Consider the following 18,922-nt stretch of genomic DNA (forward strand, 5'->3'; position numbering starts at 1 on the left):
ACTTCCTCTACAAATATAGGTTTACACTCAACCTATTATTAGTAGAGTAGGGTCATTGTATTTTATTATATGATTAAATAATTAACATAACAACCAAAGTTTGTTGAGTATAAAAAAAAAAGTCAAAAGTCTAAATAATGCAACTTGATATTATGTGAATACAAGTTGAGGATGCATTTAATTACTCAAAAATAGTAAAATAAAATGATTAAAAGGAAGAGAAAAGGAGTGTATGATGGTGCTAATTTAGGGCCAATTTATTGTTAAATGGTCATGAAAAGAAGAGTGAAATTGGATCAATTTTTTAGTAGAAATTGTTTGGTGGAAAATGAATTGAATCAAACGGAGTAAGATCAACTGAACTTGGTTCAGTAGTTATTTTCATTAGAGGTAAATGGATCAGTTCCTAGCATTCAGAAAATAGATCACTGACTTTTTTCTTTTAAAATTGAAGTATATAAATTTCTGTGACAGATTTAATTGGTGTCATGTGGTCCACTTGATTCATGAAGAATACTACACTCTACACAATACACTTGACATGAAACAATGTCTTTAAACGAATATAATCAAAGAATACTGTTATTCTAGTGACATCATACTATACTAGTAGATAATGCTAGAGACTTACTCACACAAAAAAAAAAAAAAAAAAAAAAATTCTTCTACTCTTTTTCCTAAACCGTATATTTTTTTTAAGCGGCGTGTCCGGGTTCGAACCTCAGCCTCTGCATATAACAATATGTATGTCTCTGCAACTGAGTTATGTTCACGGAGATTTCATCAACCATATTTAACCTCTTGTTTTATTTAAAAATAATACATACATGCATATTTCTTGGTTCACAGTATCATATATATCTTTTTCAAATTTTGATCTCATTAAAAAAAAAAAACCTCTTTGTAGTGTCATTATAGAGAGCTTGCTTGTGTAGCTACTGCCATACTTGCAGTTGAAAAATGCTTTCTGTTGAAGCACTCTTTGCTTTTAGATTATACATACCTATAGTTTTTATTTTATAGTACACAGAAGTTTAGGTTATACGCAGAGTATACGCAAATACACCATACTTGAATATACCTTGCCTCTACCCCACCCTTTGGTACCCACCTCTTTTATCCGTTTCTTCAAGGTGTACGTATATGTAACGTGATACTTCAAATACTAACCGGTCTTTTTCTCAACTATATTCACCAGATTGTTTTTAATTTCTACTTTAAATATGAATGAAATACGAACTTGTGGTGTATTTATGATTTGATTTAATCCCATTTAAATTTTAAATCAAATTTAATCTACTTTTTAAATCAATCTTAACAAATCTAATTTAAACTAATATATATTTTTAATTAAAAATATAGTGGATTAAATATATTGACAAGCACATCACTTGTCTGCATGCCAGTTTTTAACGATTACTTCCTCCGTCTCATTCAAGCCATAACTTACCTTTCTCATATGATAAATGGAGTACGATGTTATAAAATAACTGACAATTTCTCTTTTTCATACATATTAGCTTATATTTCTTAATATATATATAAAATTGTTGAAATGACTTATAATTTGGTGAAAACGTTATATTATAGCTTTTGTAAAATTTCAAAAACTATACAGCGAACTCTTGGAAAGAGAAACGTTGTTTGTGTATACTTCGAACAAGCATCTCTCAAAAAAGTTCGATATTTGAGAAAATATAAATTATTGAATATTGTTAATTTTATATTTTTGAATAAGCAAGATATGTTGATAGATCTAATCAAAAGCTAGTCCTCGTGAGTTTAGCTCAGTTGGTAAGGACAATGCATTAATATCTATGAAGCCCAGATACTTTAAAACAGAGACGTACCTGTACCGGATACGTATCGGATACCGATACTCCACGGATACTCGCGGATACGTATCCACGAAGTATTGGAATTAATTATTTTAATTTTTAATAAATATTTTATCGGATACATATGTGATACTCCACGGATACACAAGAATACTTCTAAGATACTTCACAGAAACGTATTCTAGAAAAATATGAAGGAGTAAAAAAGTGAGACAATGTTGTAAAAATTCATTATTGATGTATATGACTCAATATTAGATATGCATCAATAGAATTGTTTTTCGATGAAACACTTAAAATTATACTTCTTTTGGATGAATGCAGCGAGAGATGTCATTCAGTTAATCAATATTAGATAAAATTTATGTTGAGTAATCATATGTATTATTTTAAAAAAAAATTGTAAATTTTATAATAATACAATAATGAAGAGTAATCAATATTAATTTTCTTCAAGTATTTTACATAAATATAAGTTTCATTATAAATTTTTGTTAACGTATCCTAAATTTTTAAAAAAATTTGTGTATCCGCGTACCTGTATCGTATCTTATCCGCACCCATATCCATATCAAAGTTTTATAGATTAATATATACAAGGTCTAGGATTCAAATCATGTCGACTGTAAAAAAAAACTAATCAAAGCACAAGTTGTGCAAAAAAAAATAGCAAAGACGCAGTCAAACATACAAGTAGTTGAGACAACACTTGCTGCCCATCATCAACTAACCACCAGGCATCACACTCCTTTTAGCCTAAGTGATTGTTTTATAGGTCTCTCAAATTGCTCAACCCTTTAAAATAAATCGATTAAAAGTTACGTTTGTTCCAAAAACAACAATAAAATTGTAACTCGGAAAAATTGATGAAATTGGGAGTTGTAATCCAATAAATCAGAGGGGGTGTTTGAGTAATGTGAAGAGTTAGCTAGTAACAAACTATCAATAACATATTTTCAGCACAATTAACCTTGTGAATCCTTTTGCTAAAAAAAAAACTTGTGAATCCTGGAAAACTTGACGAGAAAATCATCAAAATGGTAATAAATAAGATTTGGAGTGTAATTATGGTTTCATTGGAAGTATTTGTAAATATAGCTGCAGCCAGCAGTTGTGTTAATTCCAGCAGTTGTGTTAATGAGACCAAATAGAAGGAGCAGGGGAGCAACAACTGATTTTTGTTTTGTTTTTGAGAGAAGATTATTAGTTGTTATGTCACCAGAAAGAGTGGACACTCATAGAATCTACCAAACAAAATGGAAACATGACAATTTAATTATTTAATCGTACAAATTGGGAGGACTATCCATGAAAGAAAGGCCGATCCAAGGGTAAGGCTACTAAAGCTCTTGCTTTAATTCTACCAACAAAATTATTTTTATCAAATTTTATAAACAAAAAGACTTCATATGCAAACAAAAAATGCATCATATTAAAACTTGTTTAAGACCTCATTTGTGATTAAAAATTAACGCACATTCTTTTTCATTTTATTGAGTTTTTCGCACACCTTATGTTAACACCTTATAAAATCCTCTAAAACACACTTAAAACATTTCAAATTTCAGAATCCGAATATCTTGATTTTTTGCATAAATTAATGATCGGGCCCGGCATGAAAGCATGAAATTAAGTTGTAAAAAGTATGTACTAGTAATCATATTGCAATCAAGACGACCTTGCAATTGCATGATGTTGACACTAAAACATGCATCATTTTCAACCTTTCTATGGTTAAAGCGACATGCATCAAATGTGGCTGAAAATTGACATTTGCAAACTTTAACTTGTATCCAATAAAAATTAAACCGACAATGTATCGTAGTAACTACTACTAGTAAGTAACCAATGTTATTGCCTATATATAGCTTTCATACTTGGCATAAATAATTTGTTTTAAAGAAAAAGAATATAGGGAATTATTGCTTTCATCTTGATATTACAACTCAATGTCTTTGTCACAATCTACATATCTCCAATCTCCTTAACAAAAGGTGCATCTTTTCAATGGAAACCAATGCAGATGAAACACATGGCAGTGGTGATCATAGCAAGTAGAGACCTGTTGTTAAATATTTACAAAGAAAAACACAAAATGAATAACTCATATTAGCTTATAAGCATTATTTCAAATAAATTATGTCACAACTCAAAACAAGTTAATCATAATACCTTGTTGTATGTGGATTGTATGCCTTGGATGATGGAACGTTTGGCGGTGGTGGGGGTGGAGGTGACAGTGATGGAGGAAGAGGAGGAGTAGGAGGTGGAGCTGAAGGTTGATACTTGCCTTTAATCATGTAAACAATTCAATGACATCAATCACATAACCCTAGTACGTAGCATCAATAAGATAAATTTTTCACATGAAGTATATAATAAGTAACTAACCACATAAAAGTAGATTCTGTGGAGGAGGTTTCTCTTTGGCAGGGTTAGGATTAGGATCAAAAACTCTCACATAAAGCTCTTCACCTAAATACCAACTTTTCAAATTCTGTGATCTCAAGTTCCACATTCCTGGATTGTCAGGATACACATAAACTGCACTCCATCCTCCAGGGAACACTTGCACAGTTGAGCGAACGACGGGGTCAAATAGGTTATAACTTGACCTTGACTCTTCTTTCCATTCTCCTTCTCCATATCCAACAACAAAGAAACTATATCCATCCAAATGCCAAGAATCAATGTTGGTTAAAGTGTTCTTAACCACTATCTCTGCCCACTCTTTATGCAATGCACTTGCTACAAAAACATCGCGAACCGCTTTAACATTTGAAGTGTTCTTGGAATAAGCATCAAGTTCATACACACCAGATCCATTGGAAAAGTGATCAGCTAACTTCAGTGGTGTTTTTGGTGTCGAGTATGACACATTGTTGACAGTGTGGAAAGATACTTGATCAATCGTCGCAGTTGATGCTTCTAGAATAAAAGTCTGAGATATTGTTACATTTGTTACATTGAATGTTCCTTGTGGATTAGGCCTTGCAGCTCCTGCTGTTAGATTCCACCTTCAATTGAAATAGAACCATGATGTGAATATTTGTAATTTTCTATATATATGATTTGATTAATTGTTCATAACTATGGAGAGGCATTGCTATTGCTAACATCTTAATATAATGACATTAGATAAACAAACAGAAATAGGATACCGGAGAACCTCTTCTTTTTTAGTATACTAGGCCCGTTTGTATAAACAACTTAATTAAGCGCTTATAGCGGAGTAATTGTTTAATCATATAAGTCCTTTTTGTATAAGTTACTTTTATAACAAAAAGATAAAATAAGTTGTTTCCATAAACCCTTCGATACAGTCCCGCAAGTGCTTATGTCAGTGTATAAATTTAAACAAGTCATTCCAAATAATATAGGCTCTTAGCACAATTATGTGACATGCAATTTACCTAATGGATTTAGCTTGGTTGATGGAGAATTCCAAATCAAATGGATCTGGACCAATTGGGAGAGGTCCATTAGCCTGTGTTGTGGAATTATCATAATGAAGCACAGCAATGCCAACAAGACTGTTGTTAAGACTCATTTTAGGAGAAGCCACTATGTAATAATCAGCAGGATTTTGATTTGCTGTGACAAGAACTGAATAGGATTGGCCTACATGAACATCAAGAGAATCCAAATCTATCTGATTCACATAAGATCCTTCAGTTTCAACCAAAAGTAATTTATGGTTTTGAATCCTGAAATTGAAGCTCCAAGCTGTCCCTACATTTGATATCCTAAGCAAATATGTTTGTCCTTTTGACATATTATCATAAAAGGAGTTAGTTATATTAATCCATGAAATGAAATTTTCATAAAAAGTTGAAGTCAGTAACACTTTTATTCACTTCTTCTTACCTTGTGTAACATTGAAGGTCTCATATGTTTTTGAAAAATTGTTCATATATGGACCTTTTCCGTTTATTAACATCCAACTTGGGGAAACAATATCCATAGTGTCCAACCTGTCCCTAACATCCTAGTTCAAATTATATAAAAAACAGAATTAGCAAATCCAAAACAAATAACTTGTATGATAAGAAAGCATTAAACTAAACTACCATGTAGCTCCTATTGTACCAGTCACCAATTAAAAGATCAAACTCCGCTTCCGGTTTTGGAAAAGGAACACTTATCACTGCGCGATTGTTAACTCGAATCGGACCAAACCCTCCACCGGCTTTAAGGAAATTGATGGAAGGGAAATAGAAGAATGTACCAATCTGGTCTTTAGTTTCAAAAACATAAGTCCAATTTGTTTGAGGTTGGATAGGGCAATTTGTACCAGACACTCCATCTTGCCAAGAATTTTGCCTTTGTTGTATGCCATTCCTATGCATAACAAAACCATAATTCTGCATGTTTAGTTCAAGCACCATTTCTAAATCTAAAACAAAAACATTGAAAACATAAAGCACCATGTACCATGTAAATAGCACAGGTTCAATATAACCATTGAAAACATTGACATGAATAATATCATTTGTTGTTGCATTTATAAGAGGTCCAGGAAACATGCCATTGATTGCTATAACCTTCAAATCAGATCAGCAACAAGATTAACCAACAATTTGTATGAAATGAATCATAAAAATTAAAAGATTAATAGATTAAAAGCAATAATCTCTACCAGTTTATTTTCAGACACTAGATCATCATTGAGGCCCAAGGAAACGTGCCACTCAAGGAATATATCAGCACTAGTAGCTGTTGTAGCAAAGAATACTAGAAGTACAATTGAACGTGTAATAAAATCCATTTGAGGACCAGTAGAAGCCAATATGACAAGACCTTAACTTCTGCCTCTTGAAATTGTGACAGCCATTACCTCTTATTTGTTGGTACATTTTAAGGGCTAGATGTTAAATTGTTTAAATAGCTTTGGATTTATCAATTGCTAAGTGCAAGGTAGATAAGTACAAGAAGTTCGGTTAAATTCATAGAGTGTAGCCGGCCAAACTACAATACTAGACCTCAAATTTGGACTAATGTTGACTTTTGTTTTTCTTTCATTGAAAATTACTAATACTGTGACACCCCTTTTAGTCCATTCTTAAATAATATATTTGCAAATGGAATTTAAAATATATGATAATTTATTCATGGTATAATGAGAATGACGATGTATTTTCAATTAATGTGTTTGATATTCGGTGGGCTAAATTTAAATAGGGTAGTGCAATTGAATAGTGGTGATTAGATTCTTCGAATTAGTCAATTCTTAAGTTGGATATTGAGTTTAAAAAAAAAAAATAATATCATTGATGGATTAGAGTATCAATGTTTCCCTTTAAGAAGGAAAATTAGATATAATGTAGGTCAAAACCTCCATATCCGTCAAGATAAACAAAATGAAATATTATTAAATCGAAAATATTACTACATACAATTTTTTTTTTATTATTTTTTTTTTTTACGTTTACATGCAAGTTAAACAAGTATCACTGTATAAAGTAGTTCAATTATTTTATGGAGAATGTTAACTAATGCTTCGAGGGCATCGGTTAAAACAAACAAGTTTTCATAAAAAAATTGTGTAATTATTACTCGATCAAAAGTAAAATCTTATGTTTCCAAGACAAAAAATGTATTTGTAGATTCCTTAACCATTGTTGGTTAATTAGCAAGGCCCTTATTTTATTTGTTAGAAAATTAAAATATAAAATTGAAAAAAAGAGTAAGATATTTCTAGATATAACGTTCTCCAACTAAAACCTTGTTGTTTTGTCCGACGGAAAAGAAAATAGCTTTGTGCTCCATAATATATCATTTTGTAAGCATAACAAAAATAAATTGAATGTTGCGTACAAATTCTAACTCATGTGAGAAGTGTTAACTTTGTACAAAAAAACTAGAAGAATGATAACGAATTTGTACAAAATCGTTATCCGTGCGTATAAATTCAAAATCCGTTAATAACGGAACCTAATGAGAGAAAAATATCAAAGATATGGACAATACACAGTATATATAAGGTTGGGGTTTAAGCATTTAGTTGATAACTTATTAGACAACCATAAATTTACAAAGAAAATATATGTATTGACACGAAAATTAAAGCAACAGAGAGATAAAGTAAAATATAACTTGAATATGAGAGATAAAATTGTCACAAAAATAAATATTTGTACAAATATCATTTCTTTAATTGACAACATAATTTTCTCTTTGCATACTCCTTATGATAAACAGGAACTCCTTGTTTTAGGATGTTGAATAGACCACCCACCAGTATAACCAAGTTCGAACAAAAAAATTTCGAAATAAATTGACTTTAACTGAAGATCGATAATGTCAATGATCATAATATTTAAACATGTGCAATATACATTAATATCTCTTCATCCCTTGTTATCTTTATCTTTATTATATATATTTGCGCTATTTTTTTTTAAAAGTACACGTGTCATTCTAGAATTCTAAGGAACATTTAATGTTGTTCTGATTCAATGCATTTAATGTTTTTTTTATTCAAATTGTTTTTGCTATTTAATATCATTATTAAATTAAGGGCAAAATTGATGCAATTTACTTGCTTCTTTTTTTCTATAAATATTGTTTGCGGGTCTCAACATTTTCACGTCATTCAGAATTCAATTTTGAAATTCTTCTCTAAAATCTCTCTTATATTTTATTGAAACACTTTTCTTCTTAGCATATTTTTTTTCATCACTTTAATTTCAAAAATTGATTCAATTTATGATATCAATCCACTAAATGTTGTGGATATCCATGTATTTTGTCCAAATTCACATATTCGCCCTATGATAATTTCAAGTTCTAACGGTTTATGGCATGGACATCATAGATCTACCCAAGAGAAAATTAGATAATGTAATTTTTTTTTTTTGTGGAAAATGTCCATTTGTTGGGTTTTTTTTCATCTATAATATATGTTATGTTCGGTTTCATATTCTATTGAAATTTTTTCTTTAGATTGTTAGTTAGTCCTGTTTGAATATTTTTGTAAGATTTTGTTTTGTTTGTGTCTGCTTCCTATCTGTACTTATTCCATAAAAGATTTTGATTTATTGTGTTATTTCCTTTTGGTTGCCATTGTAACACTAAGGTCAATTATTTTCGTATCTATGTTTTGTTTAATTTATTCATGTTTTGATGTGTATATACGTTTGTAATCATTTTGTATATAATCAATTCATTTCTTAGACATATAATTCATAGGTACCTAAATTAGAGTGATTTTATTTGCCAATATACAACGAATGTGATTCGGTGGATGCTATCAAAATGAGATTGATTTCGTCAATAATATAATATTAATTTATTTCTCCTAAAAACATTTATTCATTTTACATTTTTATAATTTAATTGGGAATAATTATACTCCAAGCAATAATTATTCTAAAAGATATTTAAACATAAATTGTTACGAATCAAAAAAATAGAAACTTCTTTTTTATACAAACAAAAAAAATTAGAAACTATTAACCGTCAATTGCCAAAGTATGTCTGACATATATATATTAGCATATATTCCTTGGAGTAAGCATCAATTTTCCTCATAGAACCGCTTGGCCAAATATTACAAAACAAAACACGATATAATGATCCATTTTAATATTGGTCTGATCTCTACAAAAAAAAAATATATATATTGGTTTGATCTTAATTGCTTTAATGGAACTTAAATGAAATATAATGTAATTGATTCATTTTAATATTGTTAAAGTAAACATAAATGATTGCAATTAAAAAAAAATAAACGAAAATGTCACACAATCATCCAAGAGCGTTTAGATGAGATGACACAAGTCTCTTCTAGCTTAATCAGGTCCTTGGGCAAGCAACAATATTAACTTTTGTCACACATTTAGGTCCCACAAGACTCGAAAGATTAGTCTCCACGGTTACGCGCACGGAGGATATCTGATTTCCAAAAAACAAATGTCACACAGTTTCCATTTCTAAAATTGTCCTTAGCGAAATTCCTAACAACGGCGATACAATATGACCACAAATAAATGCAATTAATTCTTATTAATACCTTTTCAATTTGGTACTAAATGGAAATGGTCATTTTTTTCACCCACGGATTCAACTCCTGATGCACATAAGGACCTATTTAGTAGATGATTTGTAAGTACATTGCTCATTAAGCCTTGAGGCATCCTCTCGCCCGGAAAAAACAAGTAATTGTTTAAATTTATTTATTTCATTCAAACCCTACAAAAATGCATCATTTTAGGTAAATTTATTAGAAAAAGTAGGTAAAAGAGAACAGATGTGTTTCATTCTAATTTTGGACCAAAATATCAATTTTCTATAATATACTTTTATCAATTTTCTATAATATACTTTTCTATCAATTTAGGTAAATCTTTCAAAAAAAAAAACAAGACTCATGTCTCCGTTATTAATTTTAGTCATCCGTGTAAAATATTCCGACATTAAATACTAACATTTCGACGTTACATCCGTTAAACAATTCATGTTTAACGATGCGAAAATCCAAATAACTATATACACGTTGATATTTGTATATAATATGCAATTGAAAATACGATAAATATGCGTTTTATTGATATATTGTGTATAAAATAATGAATTTGTCGTTTAATTAGATTTTATATAAAAATAATAATAATAGTTGGAATTCTAGCCCGTGCTTGGCACGGGTTTCCAAGCTAGTAAGTCTAATTTCACACATATTAAGAAAAATTAAAAGTGTAGTTAATGTGTCTATTTTATGCGTGAATATTATTAAATTGTTTTTTGTTTATATGTGTATTGAATTTGAATTTTTATATTCCAATACAATTTTTTTCAAGGATATTCGAATACAAGTTAGTATTGGTTAAGGGTATGTTGTCGCCCACCTTTGATGGGTCGGAAACCGGTGCGAAAGCAAAAAAAAAATGTGTGTTTTGAAAAAAATAATAATAAATGCATTTAGTAATTTGTATAGGGGTTTATATTCAAGGACAAGAATTTTTATCATATTATTGGTAAAAGATAAATATGGTTTGTTACTATTTAAACGTCAAAAGTATTTATACATAAAACTTTAATCAAAATCAAGACTTCATAAAAATATTGCTTATAAATGTTGTCGGTCTGAACACTAATAGATTATAAAATATATTTTTTAAAGGCTAAATTATGTTTTTGGTCCCTTAACTATTTAATTAGTATCACGGTCCCTAAATTAAAATTTGATTTATTTTGGTATCTTAACTTCTCTGAGTTACACATTTTGATCTTTTTCGTTAGTTTTAATTCAAAAATGTTAGGTTTTCTTCCTTTTCTTCTGGAATTTTTCTCGGATTTTTGTTGTTGAAGGTTGACGGAGATGATATGAAGATGAAGAAGAGGAGAACATGATGAAGAAAATCTAACGTTTTTAAATTAAAACTAACGAAAAGGACCAAAATGTGTAAGGAGAGAAAGTTAAGATGCCAAAATAAATCAAATTTTAACTAAGGGACCAAAGCGATACTAATTAAATAGTTAAGGGACCAAAAATGCAATTTTGCCTTTTTAAATGAAAACTAGAAAAGGAATAAAAAAAAACATGGAAACAAATTTATTCAAAAATGGAAACAAATTATATACCAAGTCTTTCTGTCAAAAAAAAGTTATATACCAATTTTTTTATATTAGATAAATGAGTAGATATTGTAGGAAATAACATAATGGTATAACCGAACAGTGAGATTTCATTAAATGTCTATATAAAGCAAAAATCATAAGGATATAAATAAAATATATATAACAAAAAAATTAAAACATATATTTAAGGAAATATTCCCGAAAAATAAAATATTGATATTTTTCATAAAATAGAAATCAGGCTTAATTGCATATTTTCCCAGACTAATTTCACTCACTTATGGAAATAGTTTCCCCAATTTACCGTTGGTCTCTTCTAAGATTTTTTAACTTAAAAATAATGACGTGGTAGATTTTCAATTGTGTAACATTCGATATGATGATGTAGAATCGTTCATATGGATTAATTATATACATTTATTAATTAATTAGATCATAAATATTTAATGAAGTTGAAATTAAAGTTTTTGGAGTGTTTTGTTGTAATTTTATGGGTGTTGATCATTATACATCATTAGATTGTATGATATATCATTTAAAATATGTAACATAATCATTTTTTTTTTGTCTATAAATCCATGGGAGGTTTTTTTTTTTTTTTAACAAACAAAAATGGATTATATTAACACTGCTAAAACAATCTTCTCAGTACAAGGTGTGTACCAAGAAGACCGTTAAGAAAACCAGCAGTTCACACAACATACAACAAAAGTCTAGCTAATGCCTAACACGACAATGGACTCGACCATCACAAATGTTCACCAATAACAAAGATAGCCTTATTGACTTTCAACCACCACAAAGAATAATATTTTTACTTTGTCTAGTAGATGAACTATTCAACATTCCTTCTGTTTAAATAGTCTATATTTCTCTCGGTCCATAAAACTCAGACGCTAAGGAGCCAAACACCGAAAAAATTGAGGGATTAAGTAATTTTAAAATTAAGGAACCAATTTTATAAATGGGTTAAAATATGATGATCAAGCTGTAAAGTAATTAAGCCTAAAAAGATAAAGACCTGTGTCTGATAGTGAAAAATAAGATAAAAATTAACGAGATTAATCATGATTATAGAAAATAAAAATTTCTTCTAGAAAAAATGCAAATACAAATTTAAATCTAAATACTGAGGAGAATAATAGTTTGACTCAGTAAAAATTATTTGAAAAGATATCACATAAATGTGGTTATTATTATACTAAAAAAGGAAATATGGAAACAAAATAAATTATATACGATTTTAGAAGATTCTTTTAGACTCGAGTAATTAATCTTTAAAGTTTTGTTGGAGATACTCAATGTATTAAAAAAAAAATACCATAACCATATCATAACTTGCATAATACATGATAATATATGACAACTCATACAAAACCACAATGCAGTTGTACGCCTCAATGTAGAACAGTAGAAGTTACATATTTCAAATGTTTTATCATGTGACAATATCAAAGCCTTAGACAATAAAAAACAAATAATAATAATTTCTTTAGAATAATAATAATAATAGAAATTATGCGATGATTTTTTTTTTAAGAAGTTATGCGATGATTTATGACACGCTACTTCTTTCTTTTTTAATAAATTAAATTTTGATATATTTTCGGTATAAAAAATTATGTTACAACGTATATTTATGTATTTACAGATAGTTATGATTAAATTCAAACGTTTTTAATGATAATATGATTATGAATATTATATCACAGTGAATGTTTTTTCTACAGTGACATGCATGTAAATTAAATTCTTTTTGATATAATATACAAATTTAAACATTTTAAAAATTTGGAAATAATATATTTTACGTATGTTTCTATTTGGAACATAAGGTGATATATACATTACCCAAACAATGACGTGTTGTAATTTCAAATGAGGTAGTAGATATAAATACCGGACGGCACGACATTGAACAAATAACGCACTTTTTTTCTTCTTCTCATTTCTCGTAACTTTCTTTGAAATTCTGTTGCAACCAATGGCAAGAAGAAAGGTGAAGCTGGCCTTAATTCCCGATGACTCGGCAAGGAAGGCGAGCTACAACAAAAGAAAGAAGGGTCTCTTAAAGAAGGTAAGTGAACTCACCATTCTTTGTGATGTTCCAGCTTGTGCTATAATTTCCAGTCCTTTTGATTCTCGGACAGAGGTCTGGCCGCATCCAGAAGGAGCCAATAAGATAATTGAGAGGTTTCAAAATTTATCTGTGAAAGATGAAACTAGAAATGTGAGCCATGAAAGGTTTATCATGCAGACGATTGCCAAAGCCAGGGACAAACTAAGAAAGTTGAAATATGAGAATCATGAGCAAGAGTGGGATCTTTTTATGCTCATGAAATTGCAAGCCAACAACAATATTCTTGATGGACTGACTACTGAAGAAGTGAAGGATCTTGGAAAGCGTGCTGAGAAGAAGTTGAAGGAGGTTGATGAGAAGATTGATACACTTGATTGATGAAATGTTTTTTTAATTTATTTGTTGTTCTTTTGATTTATTTAAATTGCATGCAATTTTGGTTTCTGCTCTGAGAGCATTGTGATGCATCTATCATTAGGTCATCTAAATAAAATTCATGGACTTCAATTATATGTGTTATAAACCTTGTCTTTGAAATTCTTCCATAAAGATATCCTCCTTGAATTTGGTACTTCAAAGTTATAAGAGTAAGAATTTATTGCAACATTAGTATCTTAGTTAAAAGGTAATGACAATATGGTTCTAATTTTACAAGAAGTCCTTGTAGAAATAAAAAAAATACTTGTATAGGATTTAATTACATTAATTTAAGGTTTTACTTTCTATAAACAAAAACATGGAAGGACATAGATCTAACCAAGGTTTTCAAATCGAGTGTTAATACATAAATTCGTCCGAGTTTCATTTTTAGGTATCAAAATCGTGTAAACTCGGACATAAACTCATTTTTTGGTAAAATTGAAAAGTTGATCGAGTTAACAAGTGCTCGTGAAAGGGAAAAAACAAATTAAGAATAAGGAGTGTTATGATAATCAACCCTAGAACAAATTTTAGAAACATCGTGTGTTCTATTTTCTTTGTTTTTTCTCCATCGATTTCGAGATAACTTTAGTGAAACTTTGATTATCTAAATGATTCATCTGTCACCGTTATTATTTTAAAGGCTTTTCAAGAGACCCAATATCATGAGCGACTTTCAAATTACGAATCTAGCAAACAAGGTTTCGATGAACTTTGAGGATTTCATCATCCACCATTGTATCACTCTAAAGACCAAAAATAAATGAGAAATGATATTTGTACCTAAAATATCATTTACATGTTGTTCCTCTCTTTGTATCATGTAAGCTCTTGATTAGAAATATATTATAAGCGACAACCTTTTTATTTATTTTTTGCATTTTAGTACTCTACTAGAGAGTTGATTAACAATATTAGCATCATCTACTAACTGCAGAGATGTGTCAGCTAAGTCGGGTTTTATGGTGGCCATTTGTTAATTGTAGAGTGAAGAACCTATACTTGGACAAAGAAGACATGATTTGCTAACATCAAAATTTTGATGTCAAATATGATATCTTTGTTTTTTTTCTGTATATTATTGAAATGTGTGGAAATTGTAGAAAATAATAAGATAGATAAAGATAAACACATAAGATATCATTTGATGTGCAAATCACATAACTGCAACCAAAACGTCAAACCCTCATCCTTTGACATAAGGGAATTAGGAGATTTAGGCTTTGTTTAGGAGTTTGGAGGGTTGGAAATATATAGAAAAATGGATAAAAAATTAACATTTTTTAAAAGAACAGTTTTTTAGAGAATGATATAAACTAATACTTATAATTGATATACTTTTAATATTAAAAATATTATAGAAACATAGATTGAATTTGAAAAATTCATATAAACCCTCCATAACCCCCCCCCCAATACAATTTTTGAGTTCCCCCAAATGAGAGGGATTTTTTTATTATGAGTAAAAAAATTAACCTCCAAAGCCCTCTCCTCCCAATGTCTTCTATTTCTTCCACTTGCTCCTTCCTTTTTTCCAAAACTCTTCCCTCTCTTCCCCTCCAAACTCCCAAACAAAGCCTTAGTATATATTTGGTTGCACCGTAGGTGCACCAAGAGTCACGTTTAAATTAATGAAACACTATTTGATAATAAATATTTGGCTTTCGAAAATGCAAATTGAAGCTTAAATGTGAATTAGCCTCGAGCTCATATTTAAAGCTTCTGCGGCGAACTAATTTTTTTTGAAGAAGACAAAATAAAATATTATTATAAGGTGTATCAGGGAAGAGACAACATAGTCAAAATCAGCGTCCAAACAAATATTTACACGCTCTAAACAATGCGAAAAACCAAACAAGAAAAGAAATAACTAAGAGTGGATGCCAAGTAGGGGTGGGAATAGGCCAGGCCGCCCGTCAGGGGCCTATGGCTCGGCTTACTGAAAGCCCGGCTCGGCCTAACTTGTTTAATGAATGAGTCAAGCTTGAGCTTTTTAAAAAACCTATCAATTTATTTAGGTCGGACTTAGGCTTATAAAAAAAGCCTATCAAGCCTATCAGGTCGGCCCGTACATGAGTATGTTACATTTTTTTTTCATATTTATTATTTATATTTATATATATCAAAAAAGAATTACTATCCTTCAAATTATATCATACCACAATTATTATTATTTCAGGTTTTTTATTTTATTTTGTATTTTGGATACAACACAATGTATTTCCCTCATACATCAGATGAACTTCATCTAACCAGGTAAGAGTTACTCACATCAATTACCAACCACCAAAAATTAAAAGATAACACACGGTACACACAAATTATTAGTTTAATTTGTATCTAATTAATGTTTATCTCTATATTAAGTACGTTGCATAAATTGAAAGAAAAAAAAAATTAATGAACAAACTCTGTTTAAAATTTGTAACACAAACTACGCTTTTAGACAGGTTAATAGGTCAGGCCAGACTTTTAAAAAGGTCAGGCCAGGCTTAAAATAAAGCCTTTGACAGGTAAAAGGCCAAGGCTTAGGCTTTAGTTTTTTCAACTAGGCCTAGCCTATTTAACCAAAGTCCGACTCGGCCCGGCTCATTCCCACCCCTAATGCCAAGGATGGTAAACGGACTAAGCCACCGAACATGATAATTGAAGGGAAGAGAAACATATTTCACCTCAACCACATGAAAGTCAGAGACTTAATTTTGTCTACCACCTGCACAATCTGGCATTCTTTACCATTAAATAACTTGTTATTTCTTTCTTTTCAAATTTCCTACACGGTTGCAAACCAAATAGTCTGTAAAATTGAACATTGCGCCTTAGAGTAACCGCCACCAAAACTGAACTGATTAAAATGATCCGCGACAACAAGAGGAATGAGTGTAGCAATGTCCAGCCACTTATAAATGAAGTGCCAAACGGACCCAAAACTATTACAATGTAAAAATAAACGATAAGATGTTTCCACCGAGCCACACCCTCTGAGAAACAGCTGAGCAGTGTCATCAATAACACCACGACCAATAAAGTTATCCTTTGTAGAGAGCCAGTCTCAAAACAGGCATCAAGCAAACAAGACAACTTTCAGAGGGACACCATACCAAAAAGAAGAGACAGATACCGCAGAAGCAACATGAGACTGTAAATTCAAGTAATTATAAGCACTGGGAACAATAGAGGCCGAAGAGGAATCCAAGCTCCATATCCACCCATTTTGCTGAGCAATTATTTTATATAATACCCCTGTTTGTCTATTATGTCCTTGTCTACTATAAGTAAATCATGCTCCTAAAATAAAATAAATAGTTTCAAATACAATTAAAATCCATTTTGGTAATGATACTTTCAAAAGCAATTTTGATTCAACTATCTAAACAAAATTAATTGATTATCAATTTTAGGTTGTTGTATCCAAACATAAATCAATTACACTCAACTCACTATTAATCAAAATCAATTCTATTAGGGTGTGTTTGGATTTAAGGTTTAAGAGGGGAAGGGAGAGGAGGACTTACTTTTCTTTTTTAAATTACGAATATTATAAAATAATTTTTAGAAAATTAAATTAACGATATGATAAATGATCATATAATACTTCAAAAACACTTAATTTCTTTTTAAAAAACCTTTTACATTGTTCATAATTTAAAAAATAAAAGTGACCCTCCCCTCCGTTCCCCTCCTAAATCCTCAATCCAAACACACTCCTAAACTCAATTCTATTAACCAAACACACATGATTAGGGGTGTAAATGGGTTGGGTAAACCCAAAAAACCCATCAAACCCACCCAAAAAAACCCAAAAAAGTGGGTTGGGTTGGGTGATTGGGTGGATATGATTTTAAAAAATGAAAAACCCATAAAAAATAATGGGTTTTGGGTAAAACTGGATCCATACCCAATAAACCAACTTACCCAATAATTTTCAAATTTTAATTTCATTTTCATAGGGAAGAAGAAGAATAACAAGTGTTTTGATCATAAATTTAGTTTAATTTCTAAAATTGACACAACACATCCTCTATATTGAAAATAAAAAAAATATTAGAGTTACAAATTATGATGTTGCAATTTATAGTTACTTTGATGCTAAAGCAATTTTACGTCATTCAACTTTAATTTATTTCAAGTATTCGATAATTAAATTTTTTATTTAATATTAAAATTTATTATTTTATGATGCTAAAATATAGTGAAAATAGGTTACATAATTATTTTAAGAAAATAAAAAGTTGAGAAATTTTTATGAAAAAAATACAAGGACTCGTCGTTTAGTCATTTCATATTAACAAAAAAAAAAAATTGGGTAACCCACTACCCAACCCAAACCAAACCGAAAATTAGTGGGTTTGCCCAAACCCACCCATTAATTTAACGGGTGGATATTTTACCTAACCCAAACCAGAATACTGTATATGGTTCGGGTCTTGGGTTTAGCCAAACCCAACCCAAATCGACCCACTTACACCCCTACACATGATACGTCCTATTTTTAAAAATTATCACATTTTCATAAAATAAAAAGTATATGTCCCCGTTCATGTTAGAGGGTGTGTGTGAGGCGCCCAAACCACGTGATCAGGCACCCTGCCTCAATTCAACACCTATAAATGTGATCTCAAGCAATATAGCTTTCCATCTACTTTGAAGAACCCAAGATTGGTTCATATTGCTTGAGGCCTCAACAAGGTAATGTAAATGGCTCGCTTGAAAATGTTATAGGAAGATCAGTTTTTGGATGTCTTATGCGTGATAGCTATATTATTCATCGTGGAGTTCCATTATAATATTATTGTAACAGATTCACCAACAAATTTGACACTTTTTTCGGTATTAATGACACTTAAAACGTCGGTCAATGAGGAGTTCATCTCCTATTTTGCACTCTACTAAATAGACACCCTCATTATCACTTTAGAGAAATCGACCTCTATAAAGATTTTAGTGCTTTTATAAGTACTATCTTTGCCATCTTTTACGAATCTCACGTATGCTAATCTCATTT

At 30.3% G+C, this 18,922-nt stretch overlaps 3 protein-coding genes across 3 annotated transcripts; 1 reads left to right on the forward strand and 2 right to left on the reverse strand.

The window, feature by feature from the left end:
• Positions 1-3,842: 3,842 nt before the first annotated feature.
• On the reverse strand, positions 3,843-5,716 carry LOC25484822 (monocopper oxidase-like protein SKU5). Its single transcript, XM_039831161.1, has 4 exons — positions 5,252-5,716; positions 4,230-4,855; positions 4,011-4,128; positions 3,843-3,900 (listed from the first exon to the last, which is right to left on the reverse strand). Exons 1-4 carry the CDS (start codon positions 5,611-5,613, stop codon positions 3,843-3,845), a joined length of 1,164 nt encoding a protein of 387 aa, XP_039687095.1. The 5' UTR covers positions 5,614-5,716.
• LOC120579287 (monocopper oxidase-like protein SKS1) lies at positions 5,692-6,606 on the reverse strand. Its single transcript, XM_039831162.1, has 3 exons — positions 6,478-6,606; positions 5,909-6,382; positions 5,692-5,826 (listed from the first exon to the last, which is right to left on the reverse strand). The coding sequence occupies exons 1-3, from the start codon at positions 6,604-6,606 to the stop codon at positions 5,692-5,694; spliced, it is 738 nt and encodes a 245-aa protein (XP_039687096.1).
• A 6,741-nt stretch (positions 6,607-13,347) lies between these two features.
• On the forward strand, positions 13,348-13,962 carry LOC25484823 (agamous-like MADS-box protein AGL80). Its single transcript, XM_013613822.3, has one exon. It carries the CDS (start codon positions 13,402-13,404, stop codon positions 13,873-13,875), a length of 474 nt encoding a protein of 157 aa, XP_013469276.1. The 5' UTR covers positions 13,348-13,401; the 3' UTR covers positions 13,876-13,962.
• Positions 13,963-18,922: the final 4,960 nt, after the last annotated feature.

Source organism: Medicago truncatula, chromosome 1, assembly GCF_003473485.1.
Source record: "Medicago truncatula cultivar Jemalong A17 chromosome 1, MtrunA17r5.0-ANR, whole genome shotgun sequence".
In the NCBI taxonomy this organism is placed as follows: domain Eukaryota; kingdom Viridiplantae; phylum Streptophyta; class Magnoliopsida; order Fabales; family Fabaceae; genus Medicago; species Medicago truncatula.